This window comes from Dictyostelium purpureum (assembly GCF_000190715.1).
Source record: "Dictyostelium purpureum unplaced genomic scaffold DICPUscaffold_25, whole genome shotgun sequence".
Lineage (NCBI taxonomy): Eukaryota > Evosea > Eumycetozoa > Dictyosteliales > Dictyosteliaceae > Dictyostelium > Dictyostelium purpureum.
Genome location: NW_003519362.1, coordinates 99,862 through 122,957, shown reverse-complemented (window position 1 = coordinate 122,957; position 23,096 = coordinate 99,862). Strand labels below are relative to the sequence as shown.

The following is a 23,096-nucleotide window of genomic DNA, read 5'->3' as shown; positions in this document are numbered from 1 at the left end:
AACAGTCTTCTGTCACAGCTGACACCTTTTCAAAAGTAATCAACAGTATCAAACTCCTCTACCAATCAGAATGTGCAAACAGGTATAACAAGTAGTAGAGATGATTCCTCTATGGAATTGGCGAGTTAAACAATTGTATTCAATTAAATTTAAATGAAATCACAAAATTTAATAACAAAACAGTATCAGGCTCCACTGCCACCATTCAGAATGTGCAAACAGGTAAAACAAGCAGTAGAGATGATTCCTCCAAAAAAAATTTATTTTAAGCTGTTTTATTTATATTTAAACAAAAAAAATTTATTTATATTAAATGGATATGAGTTTTATATAAAATTAAATTTAGATTTTTTTTTGGGTTTGGTTATATTTTTTTTTTTAAAAATTTTCAATTTTTTTTTTATTATTATTTAAAAAAAATTTTGAAAATTAAGTTTTTAAAAAATTTTTCCAATATATTTTTTATTATTTTTTTTATATTAAAAATGGATAAGCTATTATCATCTCTAATTAACCTTCGCGTAAATGAAAAGTTAAAAAACAGTAGTAATATTAGTGATAGGTAAGTACAATACAATACAATAAATATAATAAATCAATTAAAAGCATATTAACTGGTGTTTTCTCTTTTTAACTATTTATTATAGATTATTATATATAGTTTGGAATAATATATTTTTAAGAAATGAAATTCATAAACATATTTTAAAGTTTATTGAACATAGTTTTGTAGATCTTGATATATCATGCTATAACCAGTTTAAAGATAAATCATATATAACAACACTTAGCTGGTATGGTGACCTACTACCAGATAAAAATGAATTTCCACCATTTTTGACAAACTTATATTTGTGCAGTATTTATAAAAATTTAACCCCAACAACATTACCAAATACAATTACTACACTCACATTCGGTTATAATTTTAACCAAGTAATTCCACCGGGTGCATTACCAAATAGTCTCACAACACTCACATTCGGTTGTAGTTTTAACCAAGTAATTCCACCCGGTACATTACCAAATAGTCTTACAACACTCACTTTCGGTTCTTGTTTTAACCAAGTAATTCCACCCGGTACATTACCAAATAGTCTTACAACAATCGTTTTCGGTTATTGTTTTGACCAAGTAGTTCCACCCGGCACATTACCAAATAGTCTTACAACACTCACATTTGGAACTAATTTTAAGCAAGTAATTCCACCCGGCACATTACCAAATAGTCTCACAACACTCACATTTGGAACTAAATTTAACCAAGTACCTCTACCCGGCACATTACCAAATAGTCTTACAACACTCACATTCGGTCCTACACTTAAAAAATTCTTTCCACCCTGTTCATTACCAAATAGTGATACCAACAAAGTTTTAACATAAATTTTTACCGCCTTAAAAAGATTGATGATATCTATTAAATCAATTAAAATCAATTATGATGATATCTATTAAATCAATGAGTATTAACTCTTATAACATCTCTAATTAAAATAAATGGATTTTTCAAACACTTTATTTAGAAAAAGAAAAGATTGCAATAACAATTTAAATATTAATAGTAGTAATAGTAATAGCCCGGAAGTGTAAAATGATAAAACTTTTTATGTTTTAACAAATATTCCCGAACCAATTTTACCAGAAAAAGAATTAGAGCTTCAAAGGGAATCTAAATTTAAAGATGGAAAGGGTGGTTTTGTTTAAATTTTTTTGAAAACTCCAATAGTAATATGGCTATACAATTTTTGCCATAATTATGTAGATTCAACAAAAATGGTTATCAATCCACAACGAATGATCAATGACCAAGAACGTTCTCAAGGGTTATATATAATGATATATTTTTAGTGATTAAAAATTATAGTTTTCATTAATAGTATTTTGGATTATCTGGAAGATTTTATAAAAAAAGATAAAAATGGATAATTAAAAATAAAAAAAAGATAAAAAAAGGATAATAAAATTAAAAAATATTTTTTTTAAAAAAAAAAAATTTGTGTGTTTATTATGTTTTTTTAAAATAAAATTGAAAATATACAAAGGTTTTTATTATTAAGAAAAAAAGGTTATTATTAAAATTATTCAGAATGAAAAAAAAAAAAAAAAAAAGTAGAAAAAATTTATTTTAAGCTGTTTTATTTATTTTTAAAAAAAATTTTTTTTTTTTTATATTAAATGGATGTGAGTTTTATTTAAAACTAAATTTAGATTAATTTTTGTGTTTGATTAAATTTTTTTTTTTAAAATTTTCAATTTTTTTTTTATTAATTATTATTTAAAAAAAATTAAGTTTTTAAAAAATTTTGCAAATTAAATTTTTAAAAATTTTTTCTTACATATATTGTTTAATTATTTTTTATATTAACAATGGATAAGCTACTATCATCTCTAATTAACATTCGTGTAAATGAAGAGTTAAAAAACAGCAGTAATATTAGTGATAGGTAAGTACAATACAATATAATAAATATAATAAATATAATAAATATAATGAATCAATTGAAAGCATATTAATTGGTGTTTTCTTTTTAACTATTTATTATAGATTATTATATATAGTTTGGAATAATATATTTTTAAGAAATGAAATTTATAAACATCTTTTAAAGTTTATTAAACATGGTGTTGTAAATTTTAATATATCCCGTTATGACCAGTTTAAATATAGATCATATATAACAACACTTAAGTGGGATGGTGATCTACTACCAGATAAAAATGAATTTCCACCATTCTTGACAGATTTATATTTGTGTAGTTTTCATAAAAAGCTAACTCCAGGATCTTTACCAAATACAATTACTACACTCACATTTAGTGATAATTTTAACGAAGTAGTTCCACCCGACACATTTCCAAATAGTCTCACAACACTCGTATTCGGTAAAATTTATAACCAAGTAATTCCACCCGGATCATTACCAAATAGTCTCACAATACTCAAATTCAGTTATCATTTTAACCAAGCACTTCCACTCGGCACATTACCAAAAAATCTTACAACACTCACATTCGGTGATTGTTTTAACCAAGAAATTCCACCCGGCACATTACCAAATACTCTCACAACACTCACATTCGGAAATAAATTTAACCAACTATTTCTTCCCGGCACATTACCAAATACTCTTACAACAATCGTTTTCGGTTATTGTTTTGACCAAGTAGTTCCACCCGGTACATTACCAAATAGTCTTACAACACTCACATTTGGAACTAAATTTAACCAAGTACTTCTACCCGGCTCATTAGCAAGTAGTCTTAAAACACTCACATTTGGCCATCGCTTTAACAAAGTATTTCCACCCGGTTCATTACCATATAGTCTTACAACACTCACATTCGGTGATAGTTTTAACCAAGTAATTCCACCCGGTACATTTTCAAATTGTCTCACAACACTCACACTGGGAGCTAATTTTAACCGAGTAATTCTACCCGGTACATTACCAAATAGTCTTACAACAATCACATTTGGTGATAGTTTTAACCAAGTAGTTCTACCCGGCACATTACCAAATAGTATTACATCACTCACATTCGGTGATTTTTTTAACGAAGTAGTTCCACCCGGTATATTACCAAATAATCTTACAACACTCACATTCGGTTATTGTTTTAACCAAATGGTTCCACCGGGCACATTACCAAATAGTCTCACAACACTCAAATTCGGTTATAGTTTTAAGCAAGTAATTCCATCCGGATCATTACCAAATAATCTTACAACACTCACATTGGGCCCTACATTTAAAAAAATATTTCCACTCTATTCATTTCCAAATAGTGATACCAACAAAGTTTTAACATATAAATTTTTACCCTGAAATAGATTATGATAATATGTAAATCAATTTGTATTGAACAACAAAGAATCTTAATTTTTATTCAAATGCAGTAAAAAAACTAACAATTACAACTATAATAACTATATTCCAAGAAGACAAATAATAATAAAACAAAATAATAAAAAAATAAAAAAAGTATTATAAAAACTATATTTATTTATTTAAATAAATAAAAAATAATAAAATGCAATTGGGATTATAATAATTATCTTAACTGAAAAAAAAGAGTATACCCCGCCCACCCCCAAAACACTCCTACACCAACACCAATATTGCCTATAGTTAATCAAGAATGAATATAGACCAGAAATAAATCAAAATATGAAGATCAAGTAAATAAAAATGATCAAGAAGAACAAGACATCAACATATCAATGAATCGGATATCAAAATGAAACAAATTGTCGAACAAAATCATAATACTGAAAAGCCATGACAATTATAATTATGCAATTAATGTACCATCTTCACGATATAATACACAACGGATGAAATCTTTATGGCCTGCATTGATACGTAAATCTTGTTCTATATTTTGATTTTCTTGATTAGTTTCTTGGTTGAGATAATTTGTTCATCAGCGGTAGAGATAAAAAGATTACTATGTGGAATAAATAAGGTAAAACTGAAAAATAACCCATATCTATGCTATCTGTGGTGTTACTACCAGTGGTGATCATCGTCGTTGTGTTACTTCCTCATGAGATCACTCTTGCATCGTTTGAGATATAGAAAACAAAACTAAACTGCTTAAAATAATATTAAATAAATTTTTTTTTTCTTAAGATTATTTTTAAAAAAAAAAAGTTGATATTTTTTTTTTTTTTTTTTGATATTTTTTGGGAAAATTTTAAAATTATTTTATTTTTATTTATTTTTTTTATATTAACAATGAATGAGCTACTATCATCTCTAATTAACCTTCGGGTAAATGAAGAGTTAAAAAACAGTAGTAATATTAGTGATAGGTAATACAATACAATATAAATATAATAAATTAATTGAAAGCATATTAATTGGTGTTTTCTCTTTTTAACTATTTATTATAGATTATTATATATAGTTTGGAATAATATATTTTTAAGAAATGAAATTCATAAACATATTTTAAAGTTTATTAAACATAGTTTTGTAGAATTTGATAAATCCCGTTATGACCAGTTTAAAGATAAATCATATATAACAACACTTAAGTGGGATGGTGATCTGCCAGATAAAAATGAATTTCCACCATTTTTGACAGATTTATATTTGTGCCGTTTTCATAAAATGTTAACTCCAACAACTTTACCAAATACAATTACTACACTCACATTCGGTGATAAATTTAACCAAGTAGTTCCACCCGGCACATTACCAAATAGTATCTTCATAATAAGAACTCAATTATTAATTTTTCAAACTCAATTCTTAGACTCTGATTTTGCCCATTACTCAAATTTCAAAGCTGACACTAATGCTATCCCGTTACCACATCATAGATATGCTACAGCGTGCTTCTATGCAGAGAAATTAGGTATTGAAATCGAGTTTCAGCGTAATGGTATTTGGAACATCATACCAGATCCTAACCCAGAATCTGATAAAGACAAAGATAAAGATGTATACTCAAACTATGACCGAATTAAGAAAACATTTGACAATCAATCTAGCAAAATGGCTTCAATAATCAGAAAACACACAAATTCATTATTATACAACAAGGTGCTAAGTGAAGATGTAGGTATTGGTAAGAAAAGACTATGGAGAGATTACCACAAATCATGGCTACATTGGATGAACGGTTGGGTTCACATTCCCCCTAATGTGGAAGCTACCTTTTGGGATGCAATCTTATCATTACTACCAAATAGAATATCAATGGTACACCGTGACTCAAGTTACTCAGCTGATACAAGATGTATATTATGTTCTAGTGCTGATGAGTCAATTGAACACTTAGTTGGTGGTTGTACTGGTATGAATAAACACGGTAGAATAAGACGTCATGATGCAGTAGTAACCGAGATTAGTAAATCACTGATCAAACACTATGAAATACCAAACGTTAAAAACTACTCAGATCCACACATTACTTACTCACAATCAAAAGATAACGAAATGACCATCAATATTGAAATTATTCGGGATATATGCTTCAAAAACTCTCAATCGAAGATATCTTTTATACACCCTAAATTTTATATTATGTTTCACTTTTTGTAACATGTTAACTAATTAACTATTAACATTTCCATACCAAATAGTTTACAGTAATCAATAATCTAATGGCCACTGATAGAACCAAAGCCTTTGGTATGTTATCTAAATCAAAACCCAATATATTGCCCGACGAATCTAATCAATCTGCTGTCAAGAAGCAAGCACACGACTTCATGAAAAGCTATTAAAATACGAATACTTCAAGAAACACTTTAAGAACCAATACAAAGACCCAGATGGCAGATCATTTGATGCACAAATAATCCCAATAGTCATAGGTGCATTTGGCAGAATTATAACTAAAGAAGTTCTTCACACTGAAAAAGACATAAAGTAATACTATTTGGTAGAAGAATATTAATCATGACTGATTACTTTATTTAGTTTTAGATTTAAGGAAAAAAAGATATTTTTTTTTAAAATTATATGGTAAACAAAGTAATTAGCAGAGGAGGAATTAAATATATAAGAGTTTGAAAAATTAATAATTGAGTTCTTATTATGAAGATACTCCGTATAAATATATGGGTGTCTACTTCAATCCAATTATTGATATTGACAAAAATCGTGAAGTAATTAACAGAGAAGCTATATCTGTTGGGCCAACAGATTATTCAAATCCAAATTATCTGGTTTCAATCTAGTCAGTGCATTCGACTCACTTATTGTAGGATACCTCAGATATTACTGGTTTTTAGACTTTTCCCTAAAAAACATTAAAGCACTTTCTACTACTATAAAAGAAATAATGCGTTCTAATGGAATAAAACATCCATTCATGTCAAATGACTTCCTCCATTTACCTCGTAAATATGGTGGAAGGGGGTTTACAAACATAAAACAGGAATTTATGGTTTACAAAATCACTACAAATTTCATGAAAATATTAAATTTTCTGTATTTATAGGTGATCTTTACAAAAATTCAAGTATCATGGTACCTCCTCCAACCAGAAGATATGACACAGCCTGTCATTACGCCTCAGAACTTGGTTTTGAACTATCATTTGCCGCAAATGGAATGTGGACCGTAACTATTCCAAAAGTCGATGACGACAATGTTACCACTTACACTGTTTACTCAAACAATGGAAATGCAGAACAATCTGATAAAATGTCATCCATCATCAAACACTTTACCAATCTTCAATTATATAAACGAGTAAAAGAAGAGGAAGTAGGTGTTGCAAAGAAACGTTTGTGGAGAATATTTCATGAACATTGGATACACTGGATCAAGGGTTGGACTCATATCCCGGCTCATATCGAAGCAACATTTTGGGAAGCAGTTTTGTCTTTATTACCAAATAGAATGTCATTAGTACACCGTGATGCAAGTTCAAATGCTGATAGGAGATGTAGGTTGTGCGCAAGTGCTGATGAATCAATTGAACATTTAGTAGTTGGATGTACAGGTATGAATAAATTCGGTAGAATCACCCGTCATGACATGGTTGTTACTGAAATCATAAAATCACTTATTAAACGTTATGAAATCCCCAACATCACAAACTTCAAGGCACCCATCTTCTCAAACTCTTTAAAGGAAAACAATCAAACCATCATCAATGTTGAAATCTTACGTGATGTTTGTTTTAAAAACTCTGACTCAATACAAAATAAACCTGATATTGTAGTCATTGATAAAGTAAAACACATCATCCGTGTTATTGATGTTTGTATCCCTTTCGATGGTAATATGCTGTTCAACATGAAAAGCTATTAAAATACGAATACTTCAAGAAACACTTTAAGAACCAATACAAAGACCCAGATGGCAGATCATTTGATGTACAAATAATCCCAATAGTCATAGGTGCATTTGGCAGAATTATAACTAAAGAAGTTCTCCACACTGAAAAAGACATAACTTTCACCATCAAATCTCTCAAAGATTGTTTAAATCTACTACCACTTCCTGAAAACGAAAAGGTACACTTGTTCAAAAAATTACCAAGAGAAGCAATAATTGGTACTATCCTCTCTCTTCAAAGTTGGACCCAAAACTTTAAATCTTCATAATAAGAACTCAATTATTAATTTTTCAAACTCTTATATATTTAATTCCCCCTCTGCTAATTACTTTGTTTACCATATAATTTTAAAAAAAAATATCTTTTTTCCTTAAATCTAAAACTAAATAAGTAATCAGTCATGATTAAAATTCTTCTACCAAATAGTCTTACAACACTCAAATTCAAAACTAGTTTTAACCAAGTAATTCTACCCTGCATCAAAGAAAAAAATTTAAAATAAATTATCATCACAAAAATTTGTCATGTTTTTTTTTCAGTGATATTATTATATATATACAGAAATGTAGTATTAATTAATATAATTGTTTATTATTTTATAATTTTTTTTTTTGGTATTATATCACACATCAAATTAAACAAATAGGATGATTTAAAGTGATGGTTATTATACATCAAATGTTTGTTTAAATATTCAATTTTATTTATTCAAAAAAATAAAAATTAAAATTAAAATAAATAAAAATTAAATTATAAAAAAAAATAAAAAGAAATTTCTCAACTCAATGACTTTAAAGTTATTTATTTATTTTAAATAAATAAATAATCAAATAAATAATATTTAATTTTTTTAATCAAATTTTTTTCGCATTATTATTAATTTTTTTTTTTATTAAAAAAAAATAAAAAATACTATTAAAATTTTTTTGTTTAAATTGAACAGTTGGCATCATCATTTTTTTTTTGAATAATTCAGATTGCAATGGGTTCTAAAATTGGTAATTTTCATTTTTATTATAATAATAAAAAAAAGTGTGTGGTGGGGTTATAATTTAATTTTTTTAAAATTTTTTTTATTAAATTAGTTTTTTATTTGGGTGATGTGTTTAAAAATTAAACGGATGATCACTACTTTTATGATAGCTACAGATTAAAAATTTAATAGAATGTACAAAATAGGGAATAACGAGTTTGGATCTAATTTATTATATTTACAAAAGGAAATTATAAATAAAATGAATTAAATTTTTTTTTTTATTTCTAAAAAAATTTTAAAACTCTATAAAAACTTTTTTCGAATTTATTTTTCATTAAATTCATTTATTTATTTCTCCTTTCAGTGTTTTTAATAATTATATTATATTTTTTTTTTGTTAATAATTATAAATAAATATATTTTAAATTTTAATTTACCCATTAGAAATAGTAAAAAATGGGCAATTATTTTTCAAAAAAGGTAATTATCTCTCATATAACATACATTATAAAAAAAATAAATAAATATTAATTATAGCTTTATTTGTATATAGGATAATTTTGAAAAAAAGGTCTTAGCTATGGAAACCATAATTGTTAATATGGAATCCAAAAACAATAGCTCAATAGTTTATCATGATAATAACTACAAGAAAATTATTTTCTGGTTTATTATTATTGAAATAATATTAGCAACCAATTTTACCAACCAAATTTTTTCATCCGACACTTTGTCTGAAAAGGCAATGTGTTTGGTTTATTCTTTCTTAATTTCAATAGTGTAAGTTGTTCATTTTTAATACATCTATTTATTTATTATTGGGTATTAACATTTATATTTTCATTTTAGAATCTATACTTTTGCAAAATTATATAGATTTACCTATGTAAAATTAATAAATTATAATGAAAAAAATTTAAAAAAATTATATTCCGGTCTCGAAAGATTATTCGAGGAAAGAAAACGTGTGACGGATTACGAACACACAAAAAAACTTATCCAGAATTATGAAAATTTTAAAAGAAAAAGTAGGTATAGGATAGTATTTATTCTTTAAATATTATATCTGTAGTAATGTATTAACAAACTATTTTTTTTTAGATTTTTGTATTAGAGATCAATTAGAACATCATCAACAACATCAACCACCATAAAGGGGACCACTACCAACACCTTAAAAGGGACCACCACCACCGCAACAACATCAACCACCGCAACAACCCACCACCGCAATAACCACCACCTCACAACAACAACCATTTATTTTTTTATTGTTTTAGACAATAATAAAAAAAATAAAATTATAATTAGAATATTTTTAATAGCATAGATGTCTTAGAGTAATAATATAGATAATATTGGATAATAAAAATAAAATAGAAATAATAGACCAATGAATTTTTTCTAATCAACTATTTGATGTATATCAGACATTGTTCTGGCCAAGCAACTATGGTATCATCGAATGGTTTTAGATAAAGAAAAGATTTAGTGGATCCTATCAGGTAGCCAAAAAACCTTAACAACGTGACACAAGTACTAGATTTCAGTAAATCAGTTATGTCCAATTAAATAGCTGTGGGCTCAATAGTTTTCCATATGACCACCCGAGTTTCATTATTTTAATAACTGCTGCCTTTATTTTATTTTTATTCAAATTTTTTTAATTAAACCCCTTAAAATAAAAAAAAAGATAATTCTATTTATAAAATTTTTATTTTTTTTTTTTTTTTTTTTTTTTTTTTTTTATTTTTAATTTCTTATTTTTTTATTTGATATTAAATAAATCATTTTAAACATAAAATGTCAAATAACAATAATATTAATATTAAGATATAACAAAAGTTGGCATTGTCAATACCAAGCAAATGATGGAGGATGGGTAGTACAGTTATTCATTAATTATATTAATTCATTATTCAATTTTAATTTTATTTCCTCATATGATAAAAATAATAATAGGAATACAACCACCGTAATGTAGCCAAAAAAAATTGGAAGACCCATTGAACCAAAATGTTCACCATATTAATAAAACAAAATTGATAATAGACCAAGAAATTTAGTAGTTATTAAAGATAATATCCATAGAGAAGTACATTGAAGCTATTACAATGAAAAAAATTCCTGTTTTAATCATTAGTTACAATAATAGGTAATATTATAACAAAGTTAAACTAACTTTGGATGTCCGTACAATGCAAGTTAAAAGTATAAACGGTATCGGTTTACTTTATTTCAAAATCCTCTGGTGGTATTCCGTTTTCAAATTCAAAAATTTTATTTGTATTTTTTTTACAATTATATATTATTGATTATTATTAATTAATATTTAGTATATCCTCCATGTGCTTTTAATATTACATCCATTCGGTCAGTGAGTGATTCATATAATGATTCTATAATTGATTTTTCAATTGAATAAAATGCAATTTGACCCACCCCACCCTTTCTAACACTTGTTGATACGTGATCCAAGAACATCAGTGTCATAAGCCCAAGAAGACCTACCATGGTTATAATCAATTTATTGGAACTTTACTTCATCCATAAACATATAATTTTCCCATTGTTCCACAATAAAATGCACAATCTCAAAAAAAATCTTTTTCTTCTATTATGTCTAATCAATGAAGGTCTCATAGCCTTCCTTTTATATATTATATTATGTCTCTTTAATACCATTCTTAATGACTTGTGGGTTTCTTTAAATTAGAACTATTTTTTGAAATACTTTTATTTTTTAATTGCCAACTTTTGAAAATTTCAAAAAACAATTTTAAAATAATAATAATATTTTTAAAATAATTTTTTTGGAATTTTTTTAAAATTTTTCTAAAATATTTTTTTTTTTTTTTTTTTTTTATTTATTAATTTTTTTATAATAACAATGAATGAGCTACTGTCATCTCTAAATAACTTTCGCGTAAATGAAGAGTTAAAAAACAGTAGTAATATTAGTGATAGGTAATACTATTATGAAATTCAAATTACAATACAATACAATAAATATAAAAAATAGTCGATTAATTAAAAGCATATTAATTGGTGTTTTCTCTTTTTAACTATTTATTATAGATTATTATATATAGTTTGGAATAATATATTTTTAAGAAATGAAATTCATAAACATATTTTAAAGTTTATTGAACATAGTGTTGTAGATCTTGATATATCCTATGACCAGCTTAAAGATAAATCATATATAACAAAACTTTTCTGGTATGGTGATCTACTACCAGATAAAAATGAATTTCCACCATTCTTGACAGATTTATATTTAATCAGTTTTAATAAAATGTTAACTCCAACAACTTTACCAAATACAATTACTACACTCACATTCGATGATGATTTTAACCAAGTAGTTCCACCCGGCACATTACCAAATAGTATTACAACACTCACATTCGGTTATAATTTTAACCAAGTAATTCTACCCGGCACATTACCAAATAGTCTCACAACACTCACATTCAGTTATGGTTTTAACCAAGTAATTCCACCCGGCACATTACCAAATAGTCTCACAACACTCACACTCGGTGATGATTTTAACCAAGTAATTCCACCCGGCACATTACCAAATAGTCTCACAACACTCGAATTCGGTGGTGATTTTCAGAAAGTAGTTCTACCCGGAACATTACCAAATAGTCTTACGACACTCGCATTCATTCATTTTTTTAACCAAGTTATTTCACCCGGTACATTACCAAATAGTATTATAACACTCACATTCGGTCATGAATTTAATCAAGTAGTTCTACCCGGCACATTACCAAATAGCCTCACAACACTCAAATTCGGTGATGAATTTAATCAAGTATTTCTACCCGGAACATTACCAAATAGCCTCACAACACTCAAATTCGGTGAGGAATTTAATCAAGTAATTCCACCCGGCACATTACCAAATAGTCTCGCAACACTCACATTCGGTGATGATTTTAACCGAGTAATTCCGCCCAGTACATTGCCAAATAGTCTCACAAAACTCAAATTTGGTGACAAGTTTAACCAAGTAGTTCTACCTGGAACATTACCAAATAGTCTCACAACACTCACATTCGGTTATGGTTTTAACCAAGTATTTCTACCCGGCACATTACCAAATAGTCTTACAACTCTCACATTGGGTCCTACATTTAAAAAAGTATTTCCACCCTTTTCATTACCAAATAGTGATACCAACAAAGTTTTAACATATAAATTTTTACCGCCTGAAATAATTTATAATGATTAAACAACAAAGAATCATAAGTTTTATTCAAATGCAGCAACACCAACTAACAACTACAACAACTATAACTATACCAATAATAATAAAACAAAATAATAAAATAAAAAAGTATTATAAAAACTATATTTATTTAAATAAATAAAAAATAATAAAAAACAATTATGATTATGATTATAATAATTATCTTAATAAAAAAAAAAGAGTTTACTCCCGCCACCACTCCCAAAACACTCTTACACTAACACCAATATCACCCATAGCTAATCAAGAAGGAATATAGACCAGAAATAAATCAAAATATGAAGGAAAATGATCAAGAGGAACAACATATCAACGAATCATACAAATGAAGATAGTAAAATTGTATTAAACATTAGAGACTTGGGCGGAAACCATATCTTTGCTATCGTGTGTGTTATTGCTAGTGGCGACAATCTTCGTTGTGTTACTATCCCAAGGGATCACTCTTGCATCCTTTAGGATTTAGAAAATAAAACCAAACTGCTTAAAATAATACTAATCAAACTTTTTTTTCCATGACCATTTTGAAATAATTTCTTTCCATGAATATTTCAAAATATCTGTTATTGTTATTGCCATTGCCACTATAGAAACTAAAATATATGAGTGAAACAAATAATAATGAAAAATTTATCAGACCATTTTAATTTTGCAATTTTTTTTTTTAAATTTTTTGGGAAAATTTTAAAATAAAATATTATGTGGTTGTTTAAATGTATAAAAATTTTTTTTTTTTTTGAAATTTTTATATGGGAAATGTTAATTTTTTATTTAAATTTCCTATATTAAAATTTTTTTATTTTTTTTAAAATTTTTAAATGGCATGTTTTTATCCAACTACATAATAGATATTTTTATTTTTATTTTTATTTTTATTATAATAATAAATGGATGAGCTATTATCATCTCTAATTAACCTTCGCGTAAATGAAGAGTTAAAAAACAGTAGTAATATTAGTGATAGGTGTGCACAATACAATATAATACAATAAAAATAAATTTAATAAATTTATTAAAAGCATATTAATTGGTATTTTCTCTTTTTAACTATTTATAATAGATTATTATATATAGTTTGGAATAATATATTTTTAAGAAATGAAATTTATAAACATATTTTAAAGTTTATTAAACATAGTGTTGTAGAATTTGATAAATCCCGTTATGACCAGTTTAAAGATAAATCATATATAACAACACTTAAGTGGTATGGTGACCCACTACCAGATAAAAATGAATTTCCACCATTCTTGACAAATTTATATTTGTACCGTTTTCATAAAATGTTAACCCCAACAACTTTACCAAATACAATTACTACACTCAAATTCAGTGATAAATTTAACCAAGCAGTTCCACCCGGCACATTACAAAATCCCCAACATCACAAACTTCAAGGCACCCATCTTCTCAAACTCTTTAAAGGAAAACAATCAAACCATCATCAATGTTGAAATCTTACGTGATGTCTGTTTTAAAAACACTGACTCAATACAAAATAAACCTGATATTGTAGTCATTGATAAAGTAAAACACATCATCCGTGTTATTGATGTATGTATCCCTTTCGATGGTAATATACTGTTCAGACAACATGAAAAACTATTGAAATACGATTACTTCAAAAAACACTTTAAGAACCAATACAAAGACCCAGATGGCAGATCATTTGATGTACAAATAATCCCAATAGTCATAGGTGCATTTGGCAGAATTATAACTAAAGAAGTTCCCCACACTGAAAAAGATATAACTCTCACCATCAAATCCCTCAAAGATTGTTTAAGTCTACTTCCACTTCCTGAAACCGAAAAGGTTAATTTGTTCAAGAAATTACCAAGAAAAGCAATAATTGGTACTATCCTATCTCTCCAAAGTTGGACCCAAAAATTTAAAGCCTCATAATAAGAAATCAATTGTTAATTTTTCAAATTCCTATAAATTTAATTCCCCCTCTGCTAATTACTTTGTTTGCAATATAATTTTTTAAAAAAAAATATCTTTTCCTTAAACATAATATTAAATAAAGTAATCAGTCATGATTAACATTCTTATACCAAATAGTATTACAACACTAAAATTCGGTTGTAGTTTTAACCAAGTAATTCTACCCGGCACATTACCAAATAGTCTCACAACACTCAAATTCGGTTTTGGTTTTAAGCAAGTAGTTCTACCCGACACATTACCAAATAGTCTTACAACACTCACATTCGGTTATTATTTTGACCAAGTATTTCTACCGGGCACATTACCAAATAGTCTCACAACACTCAAACTCGGCTATAGTTTTAACCAAGCAATTCCACCGGGCACATTACCAAATAGTCTTACAACACTCTCACTCGGAACCAATTTTAATCAAGTAGTTCCACCCAGTACATTACCAAATAGTCTCACAACACTGACATTCAGTTATAATTTTAACCAAGTAGTTCTACCCGGCTCATTACCAAATTGTCTTACAACACTCACACTCGGTTCTTGTTTTAATCAAGTAATTCTACCCGGCTCATTACCAAATAGTCTCACAACACTCACATTCGGTTCCGATTTTAACCAAGTAATTCCACCCGGCCTATTACCAAATAGTCTCACAACACTCACATTCGGTATCGATTTTAACCAAGCAATTCCACCAGGCTCATTACCAAATAGTCTCACAACACTTACATTCGGTTATTATTTTAACCAAGTAGTTCTACCCGGCTCATTACCAAATAGTCTCACAACACTCACACTCTGTGATAGTTTTAACCAAGTAGTTCCACCCGGCCTATTACCAAGGTGAGGAGTAACACCGTAAAAAAACATCTGGATCCTGATATCCACCCAAATTCAGAACTCTGCCATTTTAAATGGTATGAATCGTTAAACGATACCCGGTCCGGTCTCATCAATCAGAATGCATTGCAGGTATAACACAGACTAGACCAAACCACAAAGATTGTAATACTGATCTTAGTGGCCCCGGCTTATATGAACAGAAGCTGGCTCTGACTACCACAGAAAAAATAGCCAAGGTAATAATAAATATGTCCGCACCAAGTGAATCAATGAATTCCTAAACAAAGTAAAAACATAACATTAATACTAAAAAAAACTATAAATAAAGTGGTCAGTTCATGACTAATAATTAAATACCAAATAGTCTCACAACACTCACATTCGGTGATGAATTTAACCAAGTAATTCCACCGGGCTCATTACCAAATAGTCTTACAACACTTAAATTCAAAACTAGTTTTAACCAAATTCTACCCGGCACATTACCAAATAATCTCACAACACTCACATTCGGTAATAATTTTAACCAAGCAGTTCCACCCGGCACATTACCAAGGTGAGGAGTAACACCGTAAAAAAACATCTGGATCCTGATATCCACCCAAATTCAGAACTCTGCCATTTTAAATGGTATGAATCGTTAAACGATACCCGGTCCGGTCTCATCAATCAGAATGCATTGCAGGTATAACACAGACTAGACCAAACCACAAAGATTGTAATACTGATCTTAGTGGTCCCGGCTTATATGAACAGAAGCTGGCTCTGACTACCACAGAAAAAATAGCCAAGGTAATAATCAATATGTCCGCACCAAGTGAATCAATGAATTCCTAAACAAAGTAAAAACATAACATTAATACTAAAAAAAAACTATAAATAAAGTGGTCAGTTCATGACTAATAATTAAATACCAAATAATCTTACAACACTCACATTCGGTGATGAATTTAACCAAATAGTTCTACCAGGCACATTACCAAATAGTCTCACAACACTCACATTCGGTTATTATTTTAACCAAGTAATTCCACCCGGTTTATTACCAAATAATCTTACAACACTCACATTGAGTCATATATTTAAAAAAGTATTTCCACCCTGTTCATTACCAAATAGTGATCCCAACAAAGTTTTAACATATAAATTTATACTGCCTGAAAAGGAATATTATGATGATTAAACAACAAAAATCAAAAGTTGCAGTCCAACAAGACCGATAATAATAGAAAAATAAAAAAAATGGTATTATAAAACTATTTTTATTTAAATAAATAAAATAATAAAAAGTAATTAGGGATTATAATTATTAGCTTAACTAAAAAAAAGACTGTAAAAATTTTGTTCCTTTTCAAAAAAAAAATAGTTTGTTCGATTCATATTATAATAACCCCTAAATTAAATTAAATAACAACTACATAAAACAAAAAGCAAATATTAAATAAAAGTATTGTATTTTATTATAATTATTTACCCCCAAAAAAAAATAAAAAAATAAAAAAATAAATAAATATAATTATTACTTTACTCTGTGCAATCAATTCAAATACTGTATTATATATTGTTAAAAATATATTTATTACAGTTACTAAAGGTTTTACAATTACATACTGTAAAATGTTTTTCTACATATAAAAAGATCAAATGTTAGGGGTATCATCAATAGAATTCTAATTATATATCTTTGATGATTGGGTGATACATAGCATTTTAAATGTTTATATATTAAATGTATCGTTATATAAAAAGTTAACATACATAATATAGAACCAAATAGCTTTAAAGCTATTAATTTTACAGAAAATATAAAATTTTTACATATCATTTTTATATATTTTTATATAATAATTTATTAAAATATATAAAATAATTATATATAAAAGCTATATTAAAAACAATATGGCTTTAAAAAGTTTAACTTTAATTAAAGTTAATATTTAAATTAAGTGTAATTTAAATCACAATTTTTTTTTTCAATATAAATTTTTAATTATAATCTCATTCCATATAGAGTTATTCATGATTAACCCACAAAAAAAAAAAAATAATAAAAAAATAAAAATAAAAACAATTTAAATAAAGAAAAACATTATAAAAAAAAATTTTCATAATAGATTACCCCTTTCTCAATTTATAACTTATCTTAAATATTCAAGTGAGTTGTTGTTTTATGTATCGTGATTAAAAAATAAATACAAAATAAATAATTATATTAAAATAATTTAGCCATTCAAAAAAATGTTTTAAAAAATCATTGATAACTTTTGGTGTCAATAGAAAATATTATAAATATATTTAGAGTATACCTTTTTTTTTTAAATTATTGAGAATCAATCTATTGCCTTTCTTGTCTAGTCTACTAGATATATTTTTAACTAAACGGTTTTTAAAAATTTATCAATCATTACATCATTTAAAAAGGTATTATTTTAGTTTCTTTTTTCATTACCAAAGAAAAACAAAATTAAATTTTTTCCTATTTTGTATATATAATAATAATAAATAAAAAAAATTGAAACTAAATATAATTTACATATGTAAATTAAATATTGGAAAATTTGATATTACCCAATTAAACTCAAACATTCCATTTTTAACAACTTATCAATTTGACCCCAATTATATTTAATAAAATAATTCCTTCAAGGATAATGACATTTTTAATAACCTATTTTAAAGACACAGTGTGTTTATTTTTAATTATATTTGTATATCTAAATTAGTATTTTTTTTTTTTTTAATTTAATTTTTTTTTTTTTTTTTTTTAAATTTTAAATAATATTTTTTTACACTATAAATAAAAAAAAATTATAATTTTATTTTATATATTTGGAAAAAAAAAAAAGAATAAAAGAAAAGTAATGAAATTTTTATCCATTGTTTTAGGTTTTTTATTGCTTATTGCTTTTGTATCTGCCGAAAATATATTTGACCAAGTGGGGTTGGAAATGGAGATCCAGGCATCATGGTCTGGAGGCTCAACAAATTATTATCAATATAATGTTACAATTTCCAATGACTCACCATTCACCCTATTATCAATTTCCATCTTTGCTACAAACGGTGTCGAATTAAGAAATAGTAGTGATCTTTGGAATGTTCGTTTTAAAGATAATATATTTAGATTATATGAAGGTGCCACTATCCATTCACACAGTAATTTTAAATTCTCTTTCATTGCTAAAGGTGGCACTATTCCACAATTAAAAGTGAGAAGTGTTGTATACCAACCATAAACAAAAAAAAAAATAAAAGATTTTAAAGAAATTTCTTTTAAAAAACTTTTTTTGACACTTTTAAAAAAATCTTTTCCAAAAAAAAAATTATAATTTTTTTGTAAAATATAAAAAAAAAATAATATGTTATTTTTTTTTTAGATTTAAAAATCTGCACACACACTAATGTTAAAAAACTTTTATTTATTATTTATTATTTACTATTTATTATTTATTATTAAACATTATTGTTTATTTTGTTAAAATGTAAAAAAATTTAAATCTATTTTGGGTTACTAAATATTTTGATTACAACAAACTGTTTTTTTTTTTAATTTGTATCTTTAATGATTTGATCATATAACTATGACCTATTATAACAATTAGTATTATTGAAATTACATTTGTATTTATTATAAACTACACATCTCTTAAATTCTAAAATCAAAGGAAACCAAAAAAAAACAGGGTAAAACAATAAAATGCAAACAATGGTTATTCAAATAATAAAAAAAATAAAAATAAAAAATAAAAAATAAAAAAAAAATAAAATAAAAAATGCCTTGTGTCTTGGTTCATTTTCAAAAAAAAATTTTGTTGAATTTTTTATTGTAAAAATGCCTTGTGTCTTGGTTCATTTTCAAAAAAAAAACAAATATAAAATAAAAATAAAAAAACAGATATCCAGAAAAAAAAAAATAAAAAAATGTGTGTGTGTGTGTAGATTGATCTAAAAAATTAACACACACACCACACAAATTAATGTAAAAAATTAAAAAAAAAAAAAAAAATCTTTATTTATTTCATTATATTTGTAATTGTTTTTTTTTGTTAAAATGTAAAAAAAATTAATATCTATTTTGGTAATAATAAAATGGGTTGAAAAACCCAACCATTTGGGCAGTTATAATAAAAAAACTGTTTATTTTTTTTAATTTTTTAATTTTTTTTTAATTTTTTAATTTTTTTTTTTTTTTTAATTTTTTTTTTATAAAAGTTTTAAATAATTTTTTTTTTTTTTTCATTTCAATTTAATTATTTTTTATTCCTTATTTATTTATTTATTTATTTATATTATTTATTTTCAAATAATTATTAATAATTATATATCTCTAAATAATTTTAATAGTTTCTTGATATAAATAAATTTTTGTATATATTTTAATTTTGTATAAATAAAAAAAAAGAAAATAAAAAAATGGCCACAGACGGTTCAACAGGAAAAACATGGATTGATGTCCAAAAAAAAGTATGTATATTTATTTATTTTCTGAAATATTATAAAAAAAGTTTGATATATTAATTCAAAAATTTTTTTTTTTTTTTCTTAAAAAAGACCTTCACTGGTTGGGCAAACAATTATTTAAAAGAAAGAATTTTAAAGATTGGTGATCTTGGTACAGATTTAGAAGATGGTGTTCTTTTAATTAATCTTTTAGAAATTATCTCAAGCAAGAAGATCCTCAAATATAACAAAACCCCAAAGATCAGAATGCAAAAGATTGAAAACAACAACATGGCTGTTAACTTTATTAAAAGTGAAGGCTTAAAATTAGTTGGTATTGGTGCTGAAGATATTGTCGATTGCCAATTAAAATTAATTCTCGGTTTAATCTGGACTTTAATTTTAAGATATCAAATTCAAATGTCAGAAAGCGATAACTCACCAAAAGCTGCTCTTTTAGAATGGGTTAGAAAACAAGTTGCTCCATACAAAGTTGTCGTTAATAACTTTACCGACTCATGGTGCGATGGTCGTGTTCTCTGTGCTCTCACTGATTCATTAAAACCAGGTGTCAGAGAAATGAACACTCTCACCGGTGATGCCGTCCAAGATATCGATCGTTCTATGGATATCTCTCTTGAAGAATATGAAATTCCAAAGATTATGGATGCTGTCGATATGAATTCACTTCCAGATGAACTTTCAGTTATTACCTACGTTTCATATTTCCGTGATTACGCCCTCAACAAAGAAAAAAGAGATGCTGATGCTCTTGCTGCTCTTGAAAAGAAGAGACGTGAAACCAGCGATGCCTCACAAGTTGAAGCTTATGGTCCAGGTTTAGAAGGTGGTTTCGTTAACAAGAAAGCTGATTTCACCATTAAAGCCATCAACTACTATGGTGAACCATTAGCCAACGGTGGTGAAGGTTTCACTGTCAAAGTTAAAGATGCCGAAGGTAACGAATATCCAGTTTCATTAGTTGATAATAACAATGGTACTTATGATGGTTCATACACCGTTGCTGTTCCACAAGACTACACTGTCGTCATTCAATTAGATGATGTTGATATCAAAAACTCACCATTCAACGTCAAGATTGACGGTTCAGATCCAAAAGAATCAAATGCTTATGGTCCAGGTTTAGAAGGTGGTAAAGTTGGTCAACCAGCTCAATTCAAGATTCAAGGTCGTAACAAAGAAGGTGAATCACTCACTCAAGGTGGTGATGATTTCACTGTTAAAGTTAATGGTCCAAATGGTCCAGTTGATGCCACCGTCAAAGATAATGGTGATGGCTCATACGATGTTGAATACAACCCAACTACTGGTGGTGACCACAACGTCGAAGTTTTCCTTCGTGGTGAACCATTAGCTCAAGGTCCAGCTGATGTTAAAATCTTAAACTCTGATGCCAACAACTCATACTGTGAAGGTCCAGGTTTCGAAAAAGCTCAAGCTAAACGTCCAACTGAATTCACCATTCACAGTGTTGGTGTTGATAACAAACCATGCACTGCAGGTGGCGATCCATTCCAAGTTGCCATCAGTGGTGGTTCACCAATTCAAATTGCCATCCAAGATAACGATGATGGTACTTACACTGTTAGCTATACCCCAGAACAACCAGGTGACTATGAAATTCAAGTTACTCTCAATGATGAACCAATCAAAGATATTCCAAAATCAATTCACATTAAACCAGCTGCCGACCCAGAAAAATCATACGCTGAAGGTCCAGGTTTAGAAGGTGGTGAATGCTTCCAACCATCACAATTCAAGATTCACGCCGTCGATCCAGATGGTGTCCACAGAACTGATGGTGGTGATGGTTTTGTCGTTACCATCGAAGGTCCAGCTCCAGTTGATCCAGTTATGGTCGACAATGGTGATGGTACATACGATGTTGAATTCGAACCAAAAGAACCAGGAGAATACACAATCAATCTTACTTTAGATGGTGATAATGTCAATGGTTTCCCAAAGACTGTTATCGTCAAACCAGCTCCATCACACGAACACTCATACGCCAAAGGTAAAGGTTTAAAGAAAGCTTATGACAATGAAGTCGCTGAATTCAAGATTTACGCCGTTGATACCACCGGTAAACCAAGAACTGATGGTGGTGATCCATTTGAATGTAACATTACTGGTCCATCAGGCGATGTCCCAGCTAAAATCACTGATAACAATGATGGTACTTACAACGTTGAATACGAACCATTAGTTGCCGGTCCACACGAAATTAATGTTTCAATCAGAGGTAACAATATTAAAGATATGCCAAAGAATGTCGAATGTCTTGAAGGTGCTGACTCTGGCTCATCATTCGGTAGTTTCACTTTCACCGTTGCTTCCAAAAACAAGAAAGGTGAACCAAAAACTGTTGGTGGTGATAGATTTTTAGTTGCCATTACTGGTCCAGCCGAAGAAATCCAATTAAATGCTATTGATAACCAAGACGGTACCTACACTGCTGCTTATTCATTAGTTGGTAACGGTCGTTTCAATATTGCTGTCAAATTAAACGATAGACACATCGAAGGTTCACCATTCAAAGCCAATATTGGTGAAGTCAAGAAGAATCCAGATGTTCCATCATTCACCACTACCGCCAAAGCTAACTATGATGAAGAAAACTAAAAATTTTGTAACACTTTAAAAAAAAAACCAAAATAAAAATTAAAATATATATAAAAATTAAAATAATAATTTTTTTTACTTTGTTTTTTGTAAAATTTATATTTTTTGTTAATAACTAAATATCTTTGTCATTATATATCTAATAAGATTATAATTTTTTTCTAAATTTTTTTTTCTTAT

The 23,096-nt window shown here is 27.3% G+C and overlaps 6 protein-coding genes across 6 annotated transcripts; all 6 read left to right on the top strand.

The window, feature by feature from the left end:
- Window positions 1-485: 485 nt before the first annotated feature.
- Window positions 486-1,386, top strand: DICPUDRAFT_75443 (uncharacterized protein; the record flags this gene model as incomplete). Its single annotated transcript, XM_003284438.1, has 2 exons — window positions 486-562; window positions 648-1,386. The coding sequence occupies 2 exons, from the start codon at window positions 486-488 to the stop codon at window positions 1,384-1,386; spliced, it is 816 nt and encodes a 271-aa protein (XP_003284486.1).
- A 975-nt stretch (window positions 1,387-2,361) lies between these two features.
- On the top strand, window positions 2,362-3,988 carry DICPUDRAFT_45505 (uncharacterized protein). Its single transcript, XM_003284437.1, has 2 exons — window positions 2,362-2,447; window positions 2,549-3,988. The coding sequence occupies exons 1-2, from the start codon at window positions 2,371-2,373 to the stop codon at window positions 3,828-3,830; spliced, it is 1,359 nt and encodes a 452-aa protein (XP_003284485.1). The 5' UTR covers window positions 2,362-2,370; the 3' UTR covers window positions 3,831-3,988.
- A 754-nt stretch (window positions 3,989-4,742) lies between these two features.
- Window positions 4,743-6,056, top strand: DICPUDRAFT_75441 (uncharacterized protein; the record flags this gene model as incomplete). Its single annotated transcript, XM_003284436.1, has 2 exons — window positions 4,743-4,819; window positions 4,901-6,056. The coding sequence occupies 2 exons, from the start codon at window positions 4,743-4,745 to the stop codon at window positions 6,054-6,056; spliced, it is 1,233 nt and encodes a 410-aa protein (XP_003284484.1).
- A 930-nt stretch (window positions 6,057-6,986) lies between these two features.
- On the top strand, window positions 6,987-8,074 carry DICPUDRAFT_75440 (uncharacterized protein; the record flags this gene model as incomplete). The annotated part of the gene is made up of 2 exons (XM_003284435.1): window positions 6,987-7,746; window positions 7,863-8,074. The coding sequence occupies 2 exons, from the start codon at window positions 6,987-6,989 to the stop codon at window positions 8,072-8,074; spliced, it is 972 nt and encodes a 323-aa protein (XP_003284483.1).
- A 1,164-nt stretch (window positions 8,075-9,238) lies between these two features.
- On the top strand, window positions 9,239-9,936 carry DICPUDRAFT_75439 (uncharacterized protein; the record flags this gene model as incomplete). Its single annotated transcript, XM_003284434.1, has 4 exons — window positions 9,239-9,262; window positions 9,336-9,562; window positions 9,632-9,810; window positions 9,884-9,936. The coding sequence occupies 4 exons, from the start codon at window positions 9,239-9,241 to the stop codon at window positions 9,934-9,936; spliced, it is 483 nt and encodes a 160-aa protein (XP_003284482.1).
- Window positions 9,937-10,515: 579 nt separating this feature from the next.
- Window positions 10,516-23,007, top strand: DICPUDRAFT_91322 (uncharacterized protein). The gene is given in 7 exon segments (XM_003284433.1): window positions 10,516-10,539; window positions 11,517-11,528; window positions 13,790-13,861; window positions 13,895-13,899; window positions 20,018-20,040; window positions 20,056-20,297; window positions 20,385-23,007. 2 exon segments carry the CDS (start codon window positions 20,247-20,249, stop codon window positions 22,914-22,916), a joined length of 2,583 nt encoding a protein of 860 aa, XP_003284481.1. The 5' UTR covers window positions 10,516-10,539; window positions 11,517-11,528; window positions 13,790-13,861; window positions 13,895-13,899; window positions 20,018-20,040; window positions 20,056-20,246; the 3' UTR covers window positions 22,917-23,007.
- Window positions 23,008-23,096: the final 89 nt, after the last annotated feature.